Source organism: Ceratina calcarata, unplaced genomic scaffold (assembly GCF_001652005.2).
Source record: "Ceratina calcarata isolate Rehan_Ccalc_2016 unplaced genomic scaffold, ASM165200v1 scaffold568.2, whole genome shotgun sequence".
NCBI lineage: Eukaryota > Metazoa > Arthropoda > Insecta > Hymenoptera > Apidae > Ceratina > Ceratina calcarata.
In genome coordinates, this window is record NW_017176883.1 from 220,545 (window position 1) to 242,036 (window position 21,492).

General features: G+C 36.9%; 6 protein-coding genes across 18 annotated transcripts; 3 read left to right on the top strand and 3 right to left on the bottom strand.

The window, feature by feature from the left end:
- Positions 1–301: 301 nt before the first annotated feature.
- Positions 302–10,650, top strand: LOC108629364 (zinc finger protein 665). 8 transcript variants are annotated; one of them, XM_018031995.2, is made up of 12 exons: positions 302–1,459; positions 2,259–2,364; positions 2,833–3,225; positions 3,717–4,243; positions 4,320–4,461; positions 4,548–4,880; positions 4,962–5,206; positions 5,325–5,590; positions 5,827–6,048; positions 6,518–6,601; positions 6,686–6,903; positions 7,028–10,650. In XM_018031995.2, the coding sequence occupies exons 2-12, from the start codon at positions 2,314–2,316 to the stop codon at positions 7,499–7,501; spliced, it is 2,955 nt and encodes a 984-aa protein (XP_017887484.1). In that variant the 5' UTR covers positions 302–1,459; positions 2,259–2,313; the 3' UTR covers positions 7,502–10,650. The 8 variants fall into 8 exon arrangements, with proteins under 8 accessions (XP_017887484.1, XP_017887482.1, XP_026673037.1 ...); XM_018031994.2 differs by having other exon boundaries at positions 304–1,459; positions 2,833–2,940; positions 3,022–3,225; positions 6,518–6,903; XM_018031993.2 differs by having other exon boundaries at positions 3,720–4,243; positions 6,518–6,903.
- Positions 10,651–10,865: 215 nt separating this feature from the next.
- LOC108629365 (ALG1, chitobiosyldiphosphodolichol beta-mannosyltransferase) lies at positions 10,866–18,539 on the bottom strand. Its single transcript, XM_018031997.2, has 14 exons — positions 18,096–18,539; positions 17,588–17,930; positions 17,263–17,510; positions 17,034–17,207; positions 16,849–16,963; positions 16,613–16,785; positions 12,956–12,991; positions 12,401–12,527; positions 12,251–12,301; positions 12,112–12,180; positions 11,885–12,039; positions 11,493–11,599; positions 11,193–11,421; positions 10,866–11,121 (listed from the first exon to the last, which is right to left on the bottom strand). Exons 1-14 carry the CDS (start codon positions 18,367–18,369, stop codon positions 10,997–10,999), a joined length of 2,226 nt encoding a protein of 741 aa, XP_017887486.1. The 5' UTR covers positions 18,370–18,539; the 3' UTR covers positions 10,866–10,996.
- hoip (NHP2-like protein 1 hoip) lies at positions 14,493–16,385 on the top strand. Of its 2 annotated transcripts, XM_026817242.1 has the most exons (4): positions 14,508–14,580; positions 14,763–14,940; positions 15,022–15,556; positions 15,769–16,385. In XM_026817242.1, the coding sequence occupies exons 3-4, from the start codon at positions 15,554–15,556 to the stop codon at positions 16,147–16,149; spliced, it is 384 nt and encodes a 127-aa protein (XP_026673043.1). In that variant the 5' UTR covers positions 14,508–14,580; positions 14,763–14,940; positions 15,022–15,553; the 3' UTR covers positions 16,150–16,385. The 2 variants fall into 2 exon arrangements, with proteins under 2 accessions (XP_026673042.1, XP_026673043.1); XM_026817241.1 differs by lacking the exon at positions 15,769–16,385 and having other exon boundaries at positions 14,493–14,580; positions 15,022–15,551.
- A 76-nt stretch (positions 18,540–18,615) lies between the features above and the next one.
- On the bottom strand, positions 18,616–19,299 carry NdufV3 (NADH:ubiquinone oxidoreductase subunit V3). 2 transcript variants are annotated; one of them, XM_018031951.2, is made up of 3 exons: positions 19,209–19,299; positions 18,988–19,123; positions 18,616–18,840 (listed from the first exon to the last, which is right to left on the bottom strand). In XM_018031951.2, exons 1-3 carry the CDS (start codon positions 19,230–19,232, stop codon positions 18,695–18,697), a joined length of 306 nt encoding a protein of 101 aa, XP_017887440.1. In that variant the 5' UTR covers positions 19,233–19,299; the 3' UTR covers positions 18,616–18,694. The 2 variants fall into 2 exon arrangements, with proteins under 2 accessions (XP_017887440.1, XP_017887439.1); XM_018031950.2 differs by having other exon boundaries at positions 19,200–19,288.
- LOC108629341 (uncharacterized) lies at positions 18,813–20,724 on the top strand. Of its 4 annotated transcripts, none has more exons than XM_026817239.1 (3): positions 18,813–18,870; positions 20,028–20,327; positions 20,405–20,724. In XM_026817239.1, exons 2-3 carry the CDS (start codon positions 20,039–20,041, stop codon positions 20,665–20,667), a joined length of 552 nt encoding a protein of 183 aa, XP_026673040.1. In that variant the 5' UTR covers positions 18,813–18,870; positions 20,028–20,038; the 3' UTR covers positions 20,668–20,724. The 4 variants fall into 4 exon arrangements, with proteins under 4 accessions (XP_026673040.1, XP_026673041.1, XP_017887437.1 ...); XM_026817240.1 differs by lacking the exon at positions 18,813–18,870 and adding an exon at positions 19,261–19,348; XM_018031948.2 differs by lacking the exon at positions 18,813–18,870 and adding an exon at positions 19,524–19,625.
- Positions 20,720–21,314, bottom strand: HSPC300 (hematopoietic stem/progenitor cell protein 300). Its single transcript, XM_018031952.2, has 3 exons — positions 21,167–21,314; positions 20,906–20,988; positions 20,720–20,823 (listed from the first exon to the last, which is right to left on the bottom strand). The coding sequence occupies exons 1-3, from the start codon at positions 21,285–21,287 to the stop codon at positions 20,797–20,799; spliced, it is 231 nt and encodes a 76-aa protein (XP_017887441.1). The 5' UTR covers positions 21,288–21,314; the 3' UTR covers positions 20,720–20,796.
- Positions 21,315–21,492: the final 178 nt, after the last annotated feature.

The window sequence follows — 21,492 nt, forward strand, 5'->3', positions numbered from 1 at the left end:
TATTGTACTAGTCAATGTATTTTTTTATTCGTGGATTGTGTTACGAAATTACGTCTTTGTATCACTGATATTTGCACGCAAAAAAATAATTTTGGACCATTGTTGTATAAACGTTTTATCGACATTCCGACATATCATTACCGAATAAAATATATGTACGCATGTTCGTATATATTGTTAATCATAAGACCGAAATGGTCAATTATATGTACAAACTGATGTAAATATTAATAACTTAATAGCGGAAGTAAGAAGATTATAAATATAATATATAGACGTGTATGTAATATAATTAAATATATTTTTAATTCCTTCTAATCCTTTTCATCAAATGAATATTAGGTGCACAGTAATAATAAAGAGAGATCTCGGTAGACATGTTATTGTTCCACGTAATATCCAGAATCATTCACTGAGATCGAGGATCATCCGTTCTTGGATCACCCGATGACCTTTAAACGATTTGCTATGATCGATAAATGAAGGAGGAGGAATTATGCTAATTGATCATCTCTCAGAATTAGCGGATTATCTTGCGTGAAGATCGTGTAATAAATTCCATTGCAATACGATTCAAATTAAAGCTGGAGCTTCGAGAAATACATATCCCGTCAGAAACATACGACTATTATTTATAACACAAATTCATCGTTAATCACTATTGTAATCAGTCACTTTTTGTTGACGCGAAGAGAAACTCTTATATTTCGAGTTGCACTGAACGCAATCAATTTCAGATGATCGTAAAGGTACCTCAGGTCTTGAAGTCCCGGTCCTCGAGAACTATTATATACGAATTAATGAAGTATAGACGAACCTGATTTAGATATTGAGAGTAGCTATTTGTAATTGAGCGGTCCTCCATAACGGGAAGTGATCAAATGGCGCGCGCACCCGGATGTTGCGCGCGCAAAGCGAATGAGGTAACAAAGAGCACTTGACGAAATTTCATTTGATCGTATTACGAATCGCATAGTTTATTTCGAAAAAATTCCGTTCTAAATTTGTTTTTCGTCGGAACAGGTTAATTTGTCGGACGATTACCGCGTAGATTTTGAGGAAAAAATGATCGACTAAATGATGCACGAAACGCGTAAGTTCCTGCGGGGTGGGCGAGGGACGCCATGACAGTCGTCGTATTTTCTGTTAACCGCGAGCACGTATGCTCTTGTCAGCGTTTTCGTGAAATTCTTGCGGAGTTCGGCGCCGATTTGGATCAAAATCGGCCGTCCCGTTTCCCAGATTTGCCGAACTTTCCTTGGGATATATTCTGGAGGTGGAGGGCGAGGGCGCGTGGCCATTATCAGGGATTTGCTTGTGGGTACCCGTGGCGAGGTGAGACGTCGAGAGGCGGCGAAAGACGTCCCCCCCTGCGTCGGGACGCGCGTCTCCCCGTGTACGAGACGGCCTAGGGCCGACAAAGCGAGATGCCAGAACCGCCGACGGCACCGTACACCACGTGAGTCCACCCTCTAAGCTCTCTCGATTATCGCTTCGGCCCTCTCGGTCCGTTTCGCAAAGTCCCCTTGCCCCGATTCCCGAGGTACCACCATCTTGTTGCCTCTTGTCCTCGTTCTACGAGTCACGATAATTGACGCGTCATATGCCTGAGACACCAGAAGATGGTGCCCGTGAACCCTCTCTCGAACGCGAGGGGATCCACGGCAGGTCCTGGAAAATGTGGGAATACACCCGCGTACTTTTTCCGACCACTGGTACGCTAACATTTTTCACTGTTCCATCATCAGCCTTTGTCGCCGTCGAAAGACCGTCTCGGATGACTCACCCTTTCCCGCTCACTCGACAAAAAACTCTTAAATATCTGAGGTTAAATTAACTGCTCGCTTTCTTTTCTCTACGACGCGTCGATACGTTGTTCGCGATATCAACCTATCACACGAGCATTATATAATAATAACTGTCCGTTCAACAATGTTTCGGGTTCATCGTATTGGAAACGACTTATTTCGTCTTATTGATATTAAATGAATTGGTTTCGAGGTTAAATCACATCGTTCACTTTCCTAATCAGTCCCAATGGTGCAAAGAGCACAATGCGACTGATTCGCTTGTTACGCATAACATTCTCTTCCTGCAATGATGTTAGTTTTAATAATTTTTCATTTTTAAATTGATCAATGTACATCGACTTCTTACGCACAAATGTAGCGAAGGAATATTTATATTTACGCACACGTCGATGTATTATAATTATACAATCAAGACAAATTATTCTTGATTGAATTATTTTGTTACAGGATGAAAAATGAGATATATCAAAAACAGTTAACTAGTATCCTCCAGTGAATAAAGATGAACAGCGAGCAGCATGCATTGCCAGCGACTACGCAGGCACAACAAGAGGTAAGAATATTTCCAATTGACACAGGCTATTTCCCAAATCACAAATGCGCAACTGAGCAAACAATATTATTCAAGAACAGTATGCAAATGAATCGAAGCCTATATTTGTTTAGCAACACCATTCATTTTACAAATTCTTTTTCTTACTATTCATAATGTTCCTATCTTACTTACGATCCGTAATCACACGTGCTTGTTTCTACGTACATACAGTTGGTCTATTTTTAAGAATGTCATAAGCAAAATTAAACAGTGAACTTCTCTGTCATTTATAAAAGAAATTAAGAACAGTTGGTTAATTTTTCTCTGATTATTTTACTTTTGTTCATCGTAGTAATGATTGAAATTTGATCGAAGGAAGAGGTGTAAAAATTGTAAACGAGCGCATTTGTCTATTGGCATGAAGCCTGGTGCATGCTGCTGCATGCTCTATCAATGTTGTACAAATGTTTGAATGTATATCGGTAGGATGTAAACGTGGGTCAAAGTGGTCGTCCTTCGTACCCAGGTGGTTTGGCTACAGCAACCAGTCTTGGCAATGTAGGGAGTACCCCACATTCGTCCGCGGACCTGCGTGTAGGTACAGCCGTAGCGTTAGCCTCCTCGGTAGCTAAATATTGGGTCCTCACGAATCTGTTTCCTGGACCGCTACCTCAGGTTTCGGTCTATCATTCCCACCACAACTCCTCGCATAGGAGTAGTGGCGGTGGAGAGGCATCCTCCAAAGAACCAGCCTCTTCTTTGAACCAAGAAATGGCATTGACCTCCAGTTCACATCATCAATCAACGCCTACACACCACCATCACCAACCTTCAGTTAGCAGTAGCAGTCATCATAACTCTTTGCAACCGAATCCACAGGTTTGTGTATACTTAGAGATACGCAGCTATTAGTGCCCATCTATTAGCGTAGTTTATAAATGAGCCGAGTATAGTATTCATGCGTTTGCAGGAGACTATGGTAATATTACTGTATTATATGTAACCTCATGTAAGTGTGAGTAGTTAGCGAAGTTTATGTCTTGCGGACAGAAGTACATTTGGAATGCTTACGATTTTACATGATTTCAAATACGGCTTTTTATTCACATCTTTTTCATTCGAATTTATTTCTTACACACGTAATTACATGCTAATGACGTACAATTTATTTTGTAATTATATTTGACATGTATGTTACTGAGAGTTTGTTTTATTACTTGGCTCGATATACATTGTGCAGCGGCATATGCAAATATATTTTACAATTAACTGGACAATACTTTTAATTTTACGTAATCGTTGTACTTGCAATTTCGTTGGAACGAGAAGGGCGTATTGTAATATATTTGTTTTCTGTATATTTCATTTAGCAGATACCAGTGTCTCTGCCAGGCCTTAATCTAGACGGGGCGCACATACCTACGAGCGTCAGTCACTTACAAGCAGCGCATGCACAAATGCAGCAACAAATGCAGGCAGCACAACAACAACAGCTGCATCAGCAGCAACAGCCCCAACAGCAGCAACAGCAGCAACAACAACAATCCCATCACCAAATGCAAAATCATCAAAATGCTCAGAACAGTGGACCAACTGCACACAATCAAAACGCACAGAGAGATGATAACAAGGTGAAAGATGAAGGCGGAAGCTGCACGACCGAACGTTGTAGCGATAACCAAGTGCACTGTCAGGTTCAGTGTGACCTCCAGTTACAAACGTCTCAAGAGTTACAACAAAGTCTTATTCAGCAGCAGCAGCAGCAACAACAACAGCAGCAACAGCAACAACAGATCGGTGTGAATATAAGTGGAAATTCTTCTTCCGACGGTGGAACTCAGAATAATGCAGAGAAACCGGAGAAGGAGAAAGAGCTGCGTCAACTGAACATGACGCAGTACGTTGACAGTTCGCAATTGCCTATTAATCGAAATAACATTTGCGCCTTGACGAGCAGTACGATTTTTGTGTAGATTCCAAGTGCCAGACTTAAAACCAGGAGGTCACATGATGGACGTGAGAACGGCCGATGGTTCGGTCGTGAAAATCAGTGCAGGGAACGAGCAGGATCTGGCGAAGACTCTCGGTGTTGAAATGGTGCAAAATATGTACAAAGTAAGAAACGTTTTAATATCTATGCGTATGCAATGAGAATATAACGTTCTAAGTGCGATTATGAAATGTTCTGTTACCTTGTATAGGTGAATGTTGAGGATATTAATCAGCTATTGGCGTATCACGAAGTGTTTGGAAAATTACAAAGTGAAATCGCAGTTGGTACAACGTTAGTCGGAAGCACAGTTCCTACGCAAACAGTTACCACTATACAAAATGGAACGCCGATCGTGCAACAGGTTCAGTTAAATAAGTTCGATATTAAATCAAGCGACGGTGAAGCTACACCAGGACCAAGCGCCTCGCCCGTCTCAGTTGGTAGTCACGCATGTGAAATATGCGGGAAAATATTTCAGTTTCGCTATCAGCTCATCGTGCACCGTCGATACCATACGGAAAGAAAACCTTTTACCTGTCAGGTATGTATTTGTAACTTAAGAATCAGAAGAAGACTTGCGAGAATCGTATGATCTTATATTCTTTTTGTTGACACTTTACAGGTTTGTGGGAAGGCATTTTTGAATGCAAATGATTTGACCCGACACGGAAAATGTCATTTGGGTGGACCTATGTTTACTTGTACAGTCTGCTTTCACGTATTCGCGAATGCACCATCCCTGGAACGTCACATGAAGCGACACGCCACCGATAAACCGTACAATTGTACCGTTTGTGGAAAAAGTTTCGCGAGGAAGGAGCACTTGGATAATCATACTCGGTGTCATACTGGAGAAACACCGTACAGGTACATCACTAGTGTTTCTAAATAATAGTGTAAAAGTATGGAAATTCGTTACATAGGTGTGATGTTTCAAGTTAACGAATAAGTTGATTTCATCACAATTGTTTCGTTTATATCTTAGGTGCCAGTATTGTTCGAAAACGTTCACCAGGAAGGAGCATATGGTGAATCATGTTCGTAAACATACGGGTGAAACGCCGCATCGATGTGATATTTGTAAAAAGAGTTTTACTCGGAAGGAACATTTTATGAATCACGTTATGTGGCATACGGGTGAGACTCCTCATCATTGTCAAGCCTGTGGCAAGAAATACACCCGTAAAGAACATCTTGCGAACCATATGCGTTCACATACCAATGATACACCGTTTCGCTGTGAAATATGCGGTAAGTACTAATTCTACTCCTTTCATTTATGTAATCAATGAATTACGTATATTAAGAATGAGTTGTACACTTTTAATATATTTCATGATTTGCGAAGTTAAATTCAAACGAAAGATGATAATTCAATTTTTCCATACGTACGCGGGCATAAAATTAATTATATTTCCATTGCGATAAAATAAAAAAATTTCGTCTGTTTGTTTTTTTTTGGCTTTGTTTACCGCTGCGAAATGCAGGTAAGTCGTTTACGAGAAAGGAGCACTTCACGAACCACATAATGTGGCATACGGGCGAGACGCCGCACCGATGCGACTTCTGCTCGAAGACGTTTACGCGAAAGGAACATCTGCTGAACCACGTACGCCAGCACACGGGTGAGTCTCCACACCGATGCGGCTTCTGCTCCAAATCGTTCACCAGAAAGGAACACCTTGTTAACCACATCCGCCAACACACAGGTGAGAGCTGTTGGCAGATGTCCATTTCACGGACAACTTAATCTAATAATTTACCGTTTTTCTTCTTTTAATCGGCTCTTATGACTTGTACAGAATTTCCTTTTTTTTTTCATTTTGTGAGTGACGGACTCATTGACTCGATTTGTTGTTTATAATGTATGATTTTTAACGTTGAATTGTCAAAGGGAAATGACAATATCGAAATGGTGTCAAAGTGTTATCTATCTCATATCTAGAAATTGAGAAACTGATGATACGAACGTAGAAAGAAAATAAGTTTGGCCTTATGGAAGCTTAATAGATCACGGACACGTGTTGATATTTGCGAGTCGCATGAGGGATAATCGTTTTCCCTTTTAATAAAAGAGTTAAAGATCGGTCGTCACGTTTTCGACTACGCAGATTAATAATAAAAAGTTGAAGCACTAAAAAGTAAACGTCGCGATATCGGTGTGATTGATGTGTACAGGAGAGACGCCCTTCCGCTGTCAATACTGTCCGAAAGCATTTACGCGTAAGGATCATCTGGTGAACCATGTCAGGCAGCACACGGGTGAGTCACCGCACAAGTGCCAGTATTGCACCAAATCCTTCACGAGGAAGGAACATTTGACAAATCACGTGCGTCAACACACAGGCGAATCGCCACACCGATGCCACTTCTGCTCCAAGTCATTTACTCGTAAGGAGCATTTGACGAATCACGTGCGAATCCACACCGGCGAATCACCGCACAGGTGTGAATTCTGTCAGAGAACGTTCACCAGGAAAGAACATCTAAATAATCATCTCCGTCAACATACCGGAGATTCATCGCACTGTTGCAACGTGTGCGCGAAACCGTTTACGAGAAAGGTAGGTTCACGTTACTACATACGTATTATACTATGAAGTGTTCGTTAGAGAGAGAACTTCGGACATCGTATTAAAACATGGTAACGACACGATCTCATTGAAACATCTCGGTCTTTTGTTACAGGAGCATCTCGTAAATCATATGCGATGTCATACTGGTGAACGTCCGTTCGTGTGCACAGAATGTGGCAAAAGTTTTCCGCTGAAAGGCAATCTGCTTTTCCACATGCGTTCGCATAATAAGGGCAGCAACGCCGAGAGGCCGTTCCGCTGCGACCTGTGTCCGAAAGACTTCATGTGCAAGGGTCACCTAGTGTCCCACAGACGGTCGCACTCGGACGAACGACCGCACAGCTGCCCCGACTGCGGAAAGACGTTCGTCGAGAAAGGGAACATGCTCAGACACCTGAGGAAGCACGCGACGGAGGGGCCACCGACGCAAGTCAGCACACCTTCGGCGATCCCTCAGTCCGGCGTTCTACCGATCCCGGCGGCGGCGGTTCTGGTCGGTCATCCTTTGGCACCGCCTGCGCCGCCCGTGGTACCGCAACACACCGTCGTCGTGCCTACCCCTCCGGGTGTGTTGACCTCCTACTAAACCAAATGAAGAGAGCAAACAAACAGGCATACATATTACGTAAAGGAGAAACAAAGAAAACATAGAAGAAAGCATTTTTCATAAGAAGAGAAAGTGAGTGTATACATGATCATTGAATGTTTGTGTCCGTTGGTCAATGAAAGTGCGCTGTTGTGTTGTCTTTTCCTTTTTTTCCCTCTTTTTCTCGTCTTGTTCGTCGTGCACATTGTCTCGAAGAGAAAGGAGAAGAAGAAGACTGTCGAAGAAACGTCGTCGCTTCTCTGCGGGAAGTGTATTCTCATCGATGAACGATGATAAGGGATCGTTGCGAACCGTCGTGAATTACAGCGTCATATTGTCCTGGTTTTAAACGTTCTTCTGAAGCTGTACAGAACAAAGGAAACGCTATGCGCGAAGAGTGGACGTCAAGTTCGAACAGTTGATCGTGCTGTTACGATCCGTAGCAGCGTTTTATCCAAAGTTTGAATTTCTTTGTTTCTTTTTCCTCTTCTTCTTTGTACGATAACTTTAGATCGTAACGTATAGCTCGTTTACAAAGATGAATAGATTTATGCGGTGTGCGTTACGTTCGGGGTGTGTGCGAAATTCGATACTCGGCAGTCTGCTGTTCGATAATGGGACACGCGTAATTTCGCTTTCGTTGATACGATCACGGTCAGGCACTAATTATCTAACAATACGACGCTGTATATTAGTTATATAGAATGTAATTTCATAAAAATGGAAGAGAAGAGAAAATTGAAAGAGTTATTAATATGAAACTGGTCTACTGACCGAGGGACCGTAGAATCCGGCGTAATCGAACGTTACGCCGGATACTATCCCCAGGACAAAGACAAGACTTGTCGAGCAGTTCGCTCGAAGTACAAAACATATTTTCGATTCGAGTTCCCTGCGATTGTCTAAGTCTTTCTTTCGATCAAATACCTCATACATATTTCACGAAATCGTTGATTTTAAATCAGCCGTTTTGAAAATTGTTTTCTATTTAAAGTGACCGATAGAAGAAAAGTGATTGTTTTTATTATACGTTTTTCTTGCACGTACGTTACGTGTACATGAAGCAAAATTAGACAATCTCGTTCTATTTGAAATGGGTGTCTCCAATTTCGTAACGAAAGGTGGTCGATCAAGGTACCGCGAGACGTATCGTAAATTTGCTTTTTTTTCTCTACATATTTGACTTCAAGAACGAAGAAAGAAATTCGATATATAAATTTAAGTATTATCATCATTTTCTTGTGACTAGCGAGATTTTGTTCATACATTAAATAAAAATTATAATGTTCAATTATCGCTTTAAGTATTTACGTTTAGTTTTATAATTGGCGTGTAGTTTATTTTTAATGCGAGAGAAATTATATGTAAACGGGGGCATGTTTAAAGGCATAAAGTTATCAATATTTTATCGACACGGATTCTAATGCCAAGTGCAAAGTCGCGTTCAATCGTCTATTTTAGTTTAGTGATCATTGTTTTTTTTTTCTTTTTGTTTAATCATCGTAGTCGAGAGTGCAATATAACTTCGCCAGTTTCATTTTAGTGAGGTAGCGGATACCATTTCGTCAATCAAAGTAAATCGAATGTTTAATTAATTTTGAGAACGATACAATGTCGTTCCGATGGTATTGGGGACAACGTTTCTTCTAAAGTATGTTCAATTCTTAATAATTATATTTTCATCAATTAATGATATTTGACGATCGTCTAGTTTCGAACAAAAAGAAATATTATTGTCTTTAGCGATCTTGTAAGGCCATGTATTTCGTATTTACGATTAAGAACAAAAGTTAAAAACAGAAAAAAAAGGTAGCGTAAGCTTGATATCGCGACAGCGTCACTCCGTGACAAAGTCATATACATATGCACACGTAGAAGAGAAGAGGTGCGTTATAAATCTGGAAAGTAAGAAGAGAGATAGAACGACGCTGCCGCGTTACCAGTCTTACTTTAATTATGTATTATATAATAACAATTATTGAATATAGACACAAGGAAAGATGATGAATTTATTAACGCGCATACATGCGTCACCATGGAGTTTCGTGTACGATAATGTTTGTCACTCCGTAGAAGTTTAGAATTAATATATTATAAAGTAAATATATAAGTATAATCCAAACAGTTAGATATATCACGTATTATTTAAAAAAAAAGTAAACGAGGAAAGATATAATTAATACCGCAGAGTCGCTTCATGGGCGACGTAAAAACAATAACGTACGTCGCATACGGAGCGCAAACAGTTTTCACATTATATATTAGTAAAAGAGAGAGAGTGCGAGTGAGAGATGGATGTATGTATAGAGGATGCGAGAGAAACTATGTACGAAAAAGGAAGCACGTATATACATATACAAAAAAACTGCAAAGATTACATCTCTAGTGGGGGAAGAGAAGAACAAAATATATGTGTGTATAATATATATAGCTGACGCGTATATACATTATACATTATGTATATATATGTTGTACACGACGAAGGAAGATTACTATGATGCCGTACCGGAGAATGCAATTTGATGCAAGTAAAATATTTCCGAACGATGCTGCTGTATGTGTAAAGAATTCCGTTGCAATTTATTCGTGGCATCGCTCCTTGTAATTTGCTAAAAATTCTAACAAGGAATAAACAGAGATAATGTTTATATGAATTATTATTATTATTATCTTATTATTGGTAATATTATTAATAATATTATACGTTGCGAGAATAAAATTAAGAGTTGGTTCACGCTTTTAAGAGATTTAGTTTCGTGCTTTGTTTTCTTTTTTAAAACGTCAAGTAAAATATCGCTAATTTTCTTTGGATCGAAGCGCGGGGACGAGAACGAATTGTGGAAGACAGAGTACGGGGACCCTGTTTTAGTTTTCGCTGATAATCAAATTTCACCGACCTCACGTGTAGCTTCTAATGAAAATGACATCGTCTCGTTTTTCGTTTTTCGGGCATTACTAATTGTAAGAGTCAGTCGAACGCGACACGCTTCGGTTCAAAGCAAAGTACGATGGTGAAGGAAAAGATTCAAAATATATGATTTACTTTAGATAGATCGAGAAATATGTATAGAATTTTATTATGCACCATTGTAATATTATGTATCCCAGTTGTGACACAATATACACTGGTGTTATGTTAAATGTGAAAATCTACGTGTCCTATCTTACATACAATGATCTCTCCCATGTTTTAATTTCTATTTCCGCTTCAAAAAAAGGGGATACTCGTACTTGTGCGCGCCTATCATACTGACGGACATCAAAGGTTTTTTTTAATAATCATTCATGTAAAATAGGCTCAATTTAATTCATTCGTAAAATTTGTGACTAAGGACATTTTGATTAAAACGCTAAAAGCCGGATGTAACATGTAACACAGTTTCCGTACGTTTTATTTATACAAAGTTTATACATTAATATCTTAGCTTAATTAGAAATAACAAATGTTATCTAAGTTTACGAGTTTTTCTTAAGTAATCACTTTTGGTATGAATATTACTCGAAGAAATAACATTGTTCGAAAGTCAGATTATTCAGTCTTGTATACTTTGGATTGTAGTTGTAAATCAAGCTCTTAATTTCCTGGCGCTTGGAGTGAAATTCGTGTGTATTCTTTCGTGCTACATGGGAAGAAATTGTAATTCTCATAAAGTAAATACGAATTAGACTGTTAATTAAACTAGGTACGTACCTTCGCTAACGAAAAAATTAGCGAAGTACTGGGACGCTTTGATCGCGTTCTTTCCATGCGGTATATTTCCACCGATGATCCATTCATACAAATTCTTCTCTGGATGAAATTGCAATCCGTAGAACGGATAGGTAACGTGTTCTAACGACGAAATAAATTTGGTTTCGGACAGATCCCAGTTGGTTGATAGTATTCGAAACTTGTCGTTTATCCCAACTTTTTTCAAGGCCTGTATCAAATCACTCTATAAGCATTAGGACTTCCAAAGATGTATCAGAGATGTAGAATTAACGTGCATACATTCTTGGTAACGCAAAAATGGTGGAAGTTCGCCGTTACATTTTTAGTTTCTAATATATCTTTAATCTCCGAGGAAATATTTCCGAACATTCTGCTGTTTCGATAATCTAGAGAAATTACAATATATTCAACTTCTTGAAAAGAAGAAATCCGAGCGCAGAGGAAGAAACGTGACCAGCTCATGATAGACCACATTCAAAACTTTCCTCAAATATATCTTATACAAATTATCTGAATGTCATACTTCCAACACCATAGAAATCATGGAAATGATTGGAAACTATTTTTTCACCTTGTACAGAGAAAATTATCATTTTTTAGTGGGTAGGATGCATGACTTGTCATGTTAATTCCACGGAATTTTTCCGTGTGTTTTGGAAAGATCTTAGAACCTGGAGAAAATACAAGAGGAATCGTTTGAGCATTGCTGCTGCAGGAAATCCTGTGCTCGGCTCGATTAGCGACAACGTACGTCAATAATTCGAAACCCAAACATATCCCAAAAATTGGAAAATAATCGGAATTCTCGTTCATTTTTTTCGCGATCCTACAAAAGAAATTGAAATAATTCAGACAATATACATATATGAAAAGATTCCATGTTACATAATTTTATTACTTATAAATAATATCTCCTGCATCGGCATATCCGCCATTGAAATATGTCGCTCCACCAGGCCACAGAACCCTGTATGAGATATCCAACAAAATTATTATAAATACCTTAAAAAATTTATTTACTCATTCATTTTACTTGCCCATTGATTTGGCTCAAGACATCTTCATAATAAGCTTTATTTTTTCCGATCCTAAGCAAATGCGCAAGATAGCGTAATATAGTGCAAGATTCAGGGAAAAATTAATTTCAACCCACGCGATAGTCTACATAATATTAGGTATATACATACATGATCGGAACAACTCTTGCACCGGCACCTTCAATAAACTTTACATAGGATGCCGCGATATAACTAGTATAAATATCATTTCCAATCTTATTTTTCATTGTGGGGCTCACTTCCTGCGCTAAGACGCCTATTAATGAAAAAATTAAATAGTAGAGAAAATAGGAAAGTAAACATTTTGCATCAGTACAGTAATAAAAATATTGATGAATATGTCCATACAACTAAATGCTGTGGATAAAAAAATATTGTGTTACGGATTACTCAAATGTCAGTAATAATAATTCAATCATAATATCAATCATAAAACCAATCATGATTTTAAAAAAGTAGGTAAATGTGTTTTAATCTAATCTAAAGCAATGGAACACTTGAAACTGTCAGTCAGATAAAAAATAACTGGTAACCCGATTTCTGTCCAGATTCTGATGTAGAAATAAATATCTTATTAGTAACTGATTTTAATTAAAAATTTTTAACTCGTCGAATAAGAAGGTAAGATATCGCTTGCAAAGTATAAACAGTATATTGTAGATGAATTCTTATTGATTTACTTACCAATTATTGGCCGATTATTAAGCATTCCATCGGTGCCTGAAACAATTGTACAAAGCACAGTTACAAGGCTTACAAGCATTGCTCGTGGAACTGAAAACATTTTGGAAGAACAATGAAGAGATCGATCTTTACTGGATCAGTGATTCGCGAGTGACAGAGTGGACAGGAACGGTACGCGTACCGCGACGTCAATATATGAATCATGAATTGCAGTCGTTATCTTATTCGTCCCGTTATCACTGTTCTCCTATTCGTGACCCCATGCACACTTTGCCAGTCATCAAATAGAGTAATTTGGAACTTTCCGCTGCTTGTGAGATGACTTTGATGAGTATGTGGTTTTCTGGATTTATTAAAATATGTAGTAAAATATTATAAAAGTCTGTCCCCCTTGTATAAAAAACTCTGAAGCAATAGCATTAAAGTATCGATCTTTTTCCATAAGTACATTATTTCATACATAGATATAATGACACGAAATTAATAATAAATGGAAAAATGAATGGTTCGAAATAAGTTCCAACTTAATTAGTTCCACAGAAAATTGTACTAATAAGATGTCAACAGATTTTCAACTCTACTTTCTACCATGAAAATATTTCATATGTACAAAAGATAAATTTATTTACAACCCCATTACATTTGGAATAACGTGAGTGTTTTACAAAAAATTTCGCAAATATCTCTTGATTTTTCAAAAACTGATTACGTTAATAAGAACTTAATCCCTAAATGTTTTAGAAAAATGGATTTCGTACAAATGTAAAGTGTCCAGATACAATAAAAAAATGTTAGTAACCAGTGTAAAAATTGATACTGATCCTGTGCCAGCATACGGCACAACGAGATACAGTGGAGCAATTGATTTAAAAGAGAACGTTAACGAATATTTCTTGACCTCACCACGCAATGCGTATATTGGATCGCGCTTAATGTGTTCACGTACAGATAAGAGTTCTACAAAAGCGGTAATTATATAATTCGTTTCCAAGACTCGATTAGAAGGCATTTCTACCATCGTATACAATGATTTTTTAATTGATTCTGAATTAGCCACGTCAGCAACTGATTATGAATATTTATAATTTTAATCAACATTTCAACATGCGTAGAATGTTCAGAAGATTAGCTACTCATTTTTGCATGTTTAATATTCGGCATCCCTAAAATTTTAATATGTACCTGTACTCTTTGTACATAACAGAGTTTCCGAAGAACGATAGAAAATAGAAACAGCGTATTAAAAAATTCTGAGGAATCTAGTACCATCTCAATTTGTGCGAATACCAGCGCGGTAGAGGCGCATTGTACTTGCGAAGAAATAGAACCGAACGAAGATTTGTGCACCTGCTTTGAGAACGGACAGACAGATTCGGAAATGACGTGTCAACTATCTATGACGAACTGGAGGAAGCTTTACGAGTTGACGGACACTTCTGAGACGAAGCTAGTAAATTCGTTCGACGATCTTTTTAATTGCACGACCAATAACGAGGGCGTGAATGCTTTCTTCGATATGTACGAACCTCATCCACGAAGGGAACGAGGACAGATGAAAGGAAAAGATTTGCCGCCGTCAGGATACGATGTGACTTTAATCCTCCCGCAATGCGTCTGCTTAAAAAGTGAGTTATTTATATAACAAAAACAGCAGAGCGTTGAATGAGTATGGAGATAATATTAATTATGCTTTTAATCGAGATACTGTTGCATAATTTTTTATAAGAGGGGCATAAACATTTCTCTGTAGCTCTCATCATCATTACATTCCTCGCCAGCCTTTATGTTTTATTTCTAATATAAATAGATTACCAAGAATATAAGAAGATTAATGAAAGCAAAAGCGATGAGACTCTTTCCGATGGAAAATCTGAGACTATAAGCAATTTAATATGCATGCCGAGCGTCACGGAACTTTCGTGGGACATACTGCAGTCTGGTGCATTCGAGAAAATACCGGAAAAATATACGACCAACATTTTTGAGTAAGACGATTATTTTACGTTTCAATATAAAACGTAATATTTTACTATAGGAATTGATTCATATGTATGTAATTATTGTAGAACTAAGAAAAAGGAATCGGAAGATGCTGGATGCTTTAAAACCCAGAGGAAGATATGCGAGGTCAAAGGTTCTCACGTATCGTATTGCTTCCATAAAATATTTTTCGAGAATTTGAATAAATCATATACTTCGATGTAGTAGAAGAAATAAATATATTGTATACCTCCGATCTACTCGCTGCTATTTGTCACTGCTTCGCATTAACAGTACAAATGTCTAATCATTATAAGTAAATAAGTAAGATTTTCGTTCATAATAAATATTGCACATTCTGTACTTAAGTTACCGGGCAAATTTAAAAAATTTGCGCATAATGTACAGAGTCCTCTACGACACGCTATCGTGTCGTAAGAACTGCGTAATAGTGCGTAAGAACAAGAACCACGGTAAGTAAGTTGCTTTTGAGCGCGTCGTACCGTGCCTTGTCCTCAGTGAAGCGGTTTTATTATAAATAATCGCGGAGAGGTGCAACTACTTTTTGAAGAACAATTATATTTACTGGATACTTTGAAATCGACTAAATCTTCAAACATGGTAAGTATCAATCATCTGTCATAATATTCGCAATCATTCTCTTTTCTTCGTCGTTCTGCGCACAGGTTATGTTTTACACGTGGAATGTACTCTTTTATTCAATATAAATGATAATACACATTTCTTGATTCATTAGAGTTTTTTTATATGACGACACTTAAGTGAAAAATTGAATTATTGACGAAACGTTAATTATCACGTGGTTTTCACAGACTGACGAAGTTAATCCGAAAGCGTACCCTTTGGCAGACGCTGCTTTGACTGCAAAAATCTTAAATTTGGTACAACAAGCTATGAACTACAAACAGTTGAGGAAAGGAGCCAACGAAGCGACAAAGACATTGAATCGTGGCCTTTCAGAATTTATTGTAATGGCAGCAGATGCCGAGCCATTGGAAATTTTGTTACATTTACCATTGCTTTGCGAAGACAAGAATGTACCATACGTATTTGTTAGGAGTAAGCAAGCATTAGGCCGTGCTTGTGGTGTATCCAGGCCTGTTGTCGCATGTTCCGTAACAGTTAACGAAGGATCACAATTGAAACCACAAATTCAAGCCATACAACAAGAAATCGAACGTCTATTAGTTTAAGTATTATGTACCTGATTTAGAATCAGTCTTTTTAAATATAAGTAACTACAGACTATTGTTTCCAGTTTTCATACAGATTTTTTTTCAATGATTTCAATGTATTAAACAATATGTATTTTTCATACAATGAAACATGAGTGATCATGTTACTTTTGTAAATAAAAGGAAATAGAAACTATCGATAGTGTTTGTGTCACTTAATATATATGTAATTTATTAAAAGTCTCCTCTTAGAATTTCTAGCTTTTTTGTATGTACCTTTTATATACCATCTTTTTAAAACTTAAAGTAGTTTAAAAAAATATACATACATATTTACATATAATTGCTATAAAAAATAATGTATTAAAAGGAAAGAGAATGGGACGTAAAACAGGAAGCGCATATATTAAAAAAAGCCTTGTAAAAAAACATGCAAAATTTTTTTAATGTAAATCAGGTAGAACAACAGAAGTCCAATTACCGTGCCATCGACTTTTTTGAAATTCGTGCAGTTCTGCTCGAAATTTCTTTTCCAATTCCTGTTGATGTTTGTTATTGGGAAAGTCTTCAAACCACGATTTCAGCTGCGCAGCTAATTCTTTATCGCTTGCGAAGACCATTCCATTTTCGTTATGTTTAACGAGCTCTGATAAGCTGCGAAACAAGAATCTTTACAAACATTCTGAACAGCGAACACTTAAAATTACTGATGCCTACCACTTAAAGTTGTATGCACAAACTGGAAGTTCACAACCGAACATATCAATTACTTTCATTGGTAAATCTAAGCCGCTAGACGATGTGTGAAGACTAATTCCTAAGTCTGCGCTAGCTACAAATACGAATTATGTCATTTATCTGAAAATAAATATAATTGAAATAAAAATTTGATTAACTTATACCTAGCATTTTAGGATAGTCTTCATTCGCAAGCCATGGTGTTACAACTACAACGTGTTTCCAATTCTTCAATTTCACGATAGCTACATAAAATTCTTTTATTGGACCTTTACCAGTTATTACACAGATTAAATCAGGAAGATTGCAATCGTCTTCTACAAATGCATTTTCATAATCTGGAAAAATACAAAATTTGAAGTACGATAAATCACAATTCAGTGTATGATGTACCTTGCAATGCATTTATCAGTATTGAAAAATCTTCATCTTCCGTCCAACTTGTACTCGATACAAGGAGACCAGGTCTTTTAGAGAGTAACTGCACTTCGTTCTCGAGACATTCTGTAAATATAGTTGAATCCTTCGTCTGACCATTGAACACATCGTACTTGTTACTTAAGCTTAACAAGAATTCATGTTTCTCTGTTAATGATATAGGTCGAAATTCTTTTGCTGGACGATCGTACAATACTTTGGCTCTAAATAAAACAAAAGAAATGTTATATTGTACATACAATAAAATAATTACATAATAACTGTTTATAAAAATACTTACTTAACTCCCCAATTTCGTTCTAAGTCTTCTTTCATTGCTTGAGAAACACAAAAATTACGATCGGCCCTCGAGCCAAAATAGCTCTCAACTAGTTTAGTAATCTTTACTAAGAGATGATCATTGCCTAAATTAAGAACCATAAGAGTGTACGCATAATTATGCCAATCGAGAATTAATCGCCCATTAACGAGCATGGAATAAAGCCAACAAACTGGAATTGTTGGGATTGCAGGTGGGTTCTGTACTAATATGTCATCTACCACGGCATTCATAACTAAGATCCATACTAAATTTGTTGTTTGGATCACTGTTTTCATCGCATAATAAAGCAAACGAGGTAATGCTGTAACATGAAGAAAAGTTATGTAATTATTTGAATTCTTAATTATGGAACGATTACGTCAAAATATATGGTACAGAAGTAACATATGCAACGTACGTAACATGCGTACGTGGCAAAGAATAAAAATTAGTGCAATGTATTAGAATAAAATTGAATACATGCTACCTTCTAATTCTGGAAGCGGCCAAAGGTAATGAATATGAATATTGTGATTCTGTCTTATTTCTTTCAACGGTGTAGAACCCCGGTAACCTACGAAGTCCACGGTAAAGCCTTCTTTTGCGAACGACAACGCGTGATATTGCATCCTGGGGCTTCTGCCCAAATCCCCAAGAACGACAATAGTAATATGCTTACGCTTTTTATATACATTCAGAATCAACTTCCTAAGTACAAACAAAATTACAGGAATCGCACAAAGTAAACAAATGCCCCACATTTTTAGACGAAGCCGTGACACTTTCGGTTCCGACGATATGTGATTCAAACTATGCCCTAACGCGTGAAACTAATCAATTGATAATAATAATACGTCAAATACGTGTTACAAGCAATCAAGCGTCCTGTTATCTACTTGCATTGTTGCATCGGAATGTGTTGCAAATTGCTATAGTATGTGTGTATACATTCAAGCTATTGCAGTTTGCAGATTTTGCTGACTGGGATATTTAATAATCATAAGCAATTAAATATTTTATTATTTATTGACTATAGATCTTATTATTTTTTACATACAAGAAAACAAATAAATATTATGTCAAAAACTATTTTGGATAAGGTTTCTTGTTAGAAGGAGCTGGTAATCTGTATTTTGCTAGTTCTACTTCTGCTTCTCCAAAGCTGTCTATGTTATAACAAAAATATTCTGGATTTTTGTATTCCTTATCCTTAGCAGCACCAGGACCGACAGCTGAAAAGCAAAACGTTAAGATAATTAAAGGTAAAATAGTGAGTAATTTAAAAGTGAATTACTTTATCATATATTGTACTACGATAAAAGTCACGATTATTCAATACGTTTATATGGTGGTAATTGTTAAATAATAATCTGTCGTACGTGTATTTGGAACCTTCACACATTTATCAGTGAGTCCTGGAACATTCGGACTCGAACTTCTTACTGCTGACGAATTGCGCATTTCTCTCGTCACCCTTTTTGTACTTAATGATCGAATTAGAATTAGATTTTGTTTCTGAAATGATTTAATCCATAGAACTGGAATTGTCTTCTTGATAATAGGTTATATAGTACAATATTATTATGTGTACCTGTCTTACAATTGCTTTAATCGGGCGTAACATTTTTCAATAATTTTGACGATCGTCTTATGTTTTTAAAAAACAAATACGACCTCCGTATTTATGTAACACTCTTTTTATTAAATTGTGTTCGTGTCTGCCACTATCAGTAATCATACGTACGTACAAGTATACAAAGTAGATCATTTATATATATACATGTAAAGTTCCTAAATTGTGTTTGAATTTAAATAAAAATTTCTCTATCGTTCGTTAGAAAGAAAGTATTTGTATTTGGAACATTTCCTTTATATTTCTTTGAAACGTTTGTAACAAATAGTTTCAAACATGAAATATAAATAGTTGCGAATCTGCTTTAAAAGCAGTTCATGTTATGTAATTGGAAAGGGTAACATCACTGTCAAACGCAGTGCTAGAGTTTAGTGAAATAAATAGGTAAAATGTTATTTAATTGTCACTGATCGTGATACTTTGGTATCGTACTTGGATCATTCACCTAATTCCAATATTCCAAGAATGCGGCTGCCTTTCGAAACAATGCATATAATTCGAACACTGACTGAACTTGTTTTAACAATCCTCTCAATTTCAAATGTTTCTCAATAGTTTGTTATATCGTGAAACATTATTATTTTTAGTATGCATGTATTAAATTCTTTCTGCCATACTCAAATTTACCAGAACACTCAATAATGTAATGCTAACCTTTGACAATTTTCGATGCATCGAAATACAATGACCTGTGAATCATTAAAATGTACTACTAAATAAAATTAATAGTTTTAACTGTCAAGTTGAAGTTTTCCCAGTTTTGTTAATATAACAATTTTGTTCCAGGATCATAAAACATGTCCTATTATCACCCAAATCGAGAGAATGGAATTTTAAGTTCTCCGGATGGACAAGACCCTGTTGATAAACTTATATCAGCAGTGAAACCTTGTTTCCTGGTAGGCTGTGGAGGTGGGTTGGCGATTCAAGGTTTCAGATATGGTAATCTGGAAACTCCTGCTGCAATTGGGAGAATGGTCCAGGTAGCATTCCCATTGTGTGGTATGGGTTTCTTCTTTGCCACTGCTTCATTCGCATCTGCACGCATAAGGGGGAAGAACGATACAATTAACAGCTTAGTAGGACGTAAGCAATATTTCTCCTAGTCTTGATCAATCATATTTCTAATGTAACTGTCTCTTCAATGCCGTTTATATTTGCAGTTTATAGCACTGTCCCAATACTTCGAAAATTCCTTCCTCTGAGTTATGTCCTGCCAGTATTATCAGCTGGCACGTTTTTGACAGTCTTACTAAGAGAACTGAATGAACCTGAGAAACCAACTACGGAAAGCGCTATGAGTAGAGAACTTGATGCGTGCAATCTCGACTGGTGGACTTGGTCACGAGTTAAACCAGAGTCAGCACCATACATCAAGCGTGACTTAACTCTTTCAGAGCTTATTGCAAATCCACAGGGAAAGTGAAATTAGGAAATTACATCATGTAGAATTCTTGATTAAAATACAACACGTATCGTCATCTTTAGTGTATGTTTATTCGTACGTAATTACAATAAATGGAAAAAATCTTAAAATATAACTTTCACTAACGTCTCATGTCAATGTCTCTCCTTTAGTGACCTGGAAGACAATTATTAAAATTACTACACATATTAAATGTAACAACGTATATACATTTTTTGAAAAACAGATGAAAACTTACACATGCCTCAAGATATTCAATTCGTCTTTCAAGTGTGGTAAGCTTCTCATTAAGAACTGCTATTCTTGATCTGCATGACATATCTAAGAAAATAAAACGTATTACCTTTAACTAACCAGTTATACGATTAAGAATAAGTAAAATTCTTTAGTGAGGCTTTCTTTACTTTTTATACATCTACTTTTTTTTTATAACATTACATTATGAATGTAGTAAATTCTGTTCAGATAATATTCATTTAATAAATTATTGGAGGTTTACCAAATGAATTGAGGAAGTCAGTTATTTTCTTAATGCTTCCAGTTATGACTTCGATATATTCGCGATTTGCCCAGTCTTGCTGAATTTGTTTCTGTATAGCTTCTCTATGTACGGCAGCCATTTTCAAAGCAAACTGACGTTTCTCTGTATATATTCATATTCTAACATTGTGTAGATGTGTATGTCGTATGTATGTATGTAGATACAGCGGATACAGCTAGTAAGAAACTGAGCCAGCTTTTTTCAATGTTCGATCAGGCGTTTATAGAATTGTGGTCGATACTGTTTGACACGTCAAAATAAAAACAATTTTAACCTACGTCTGG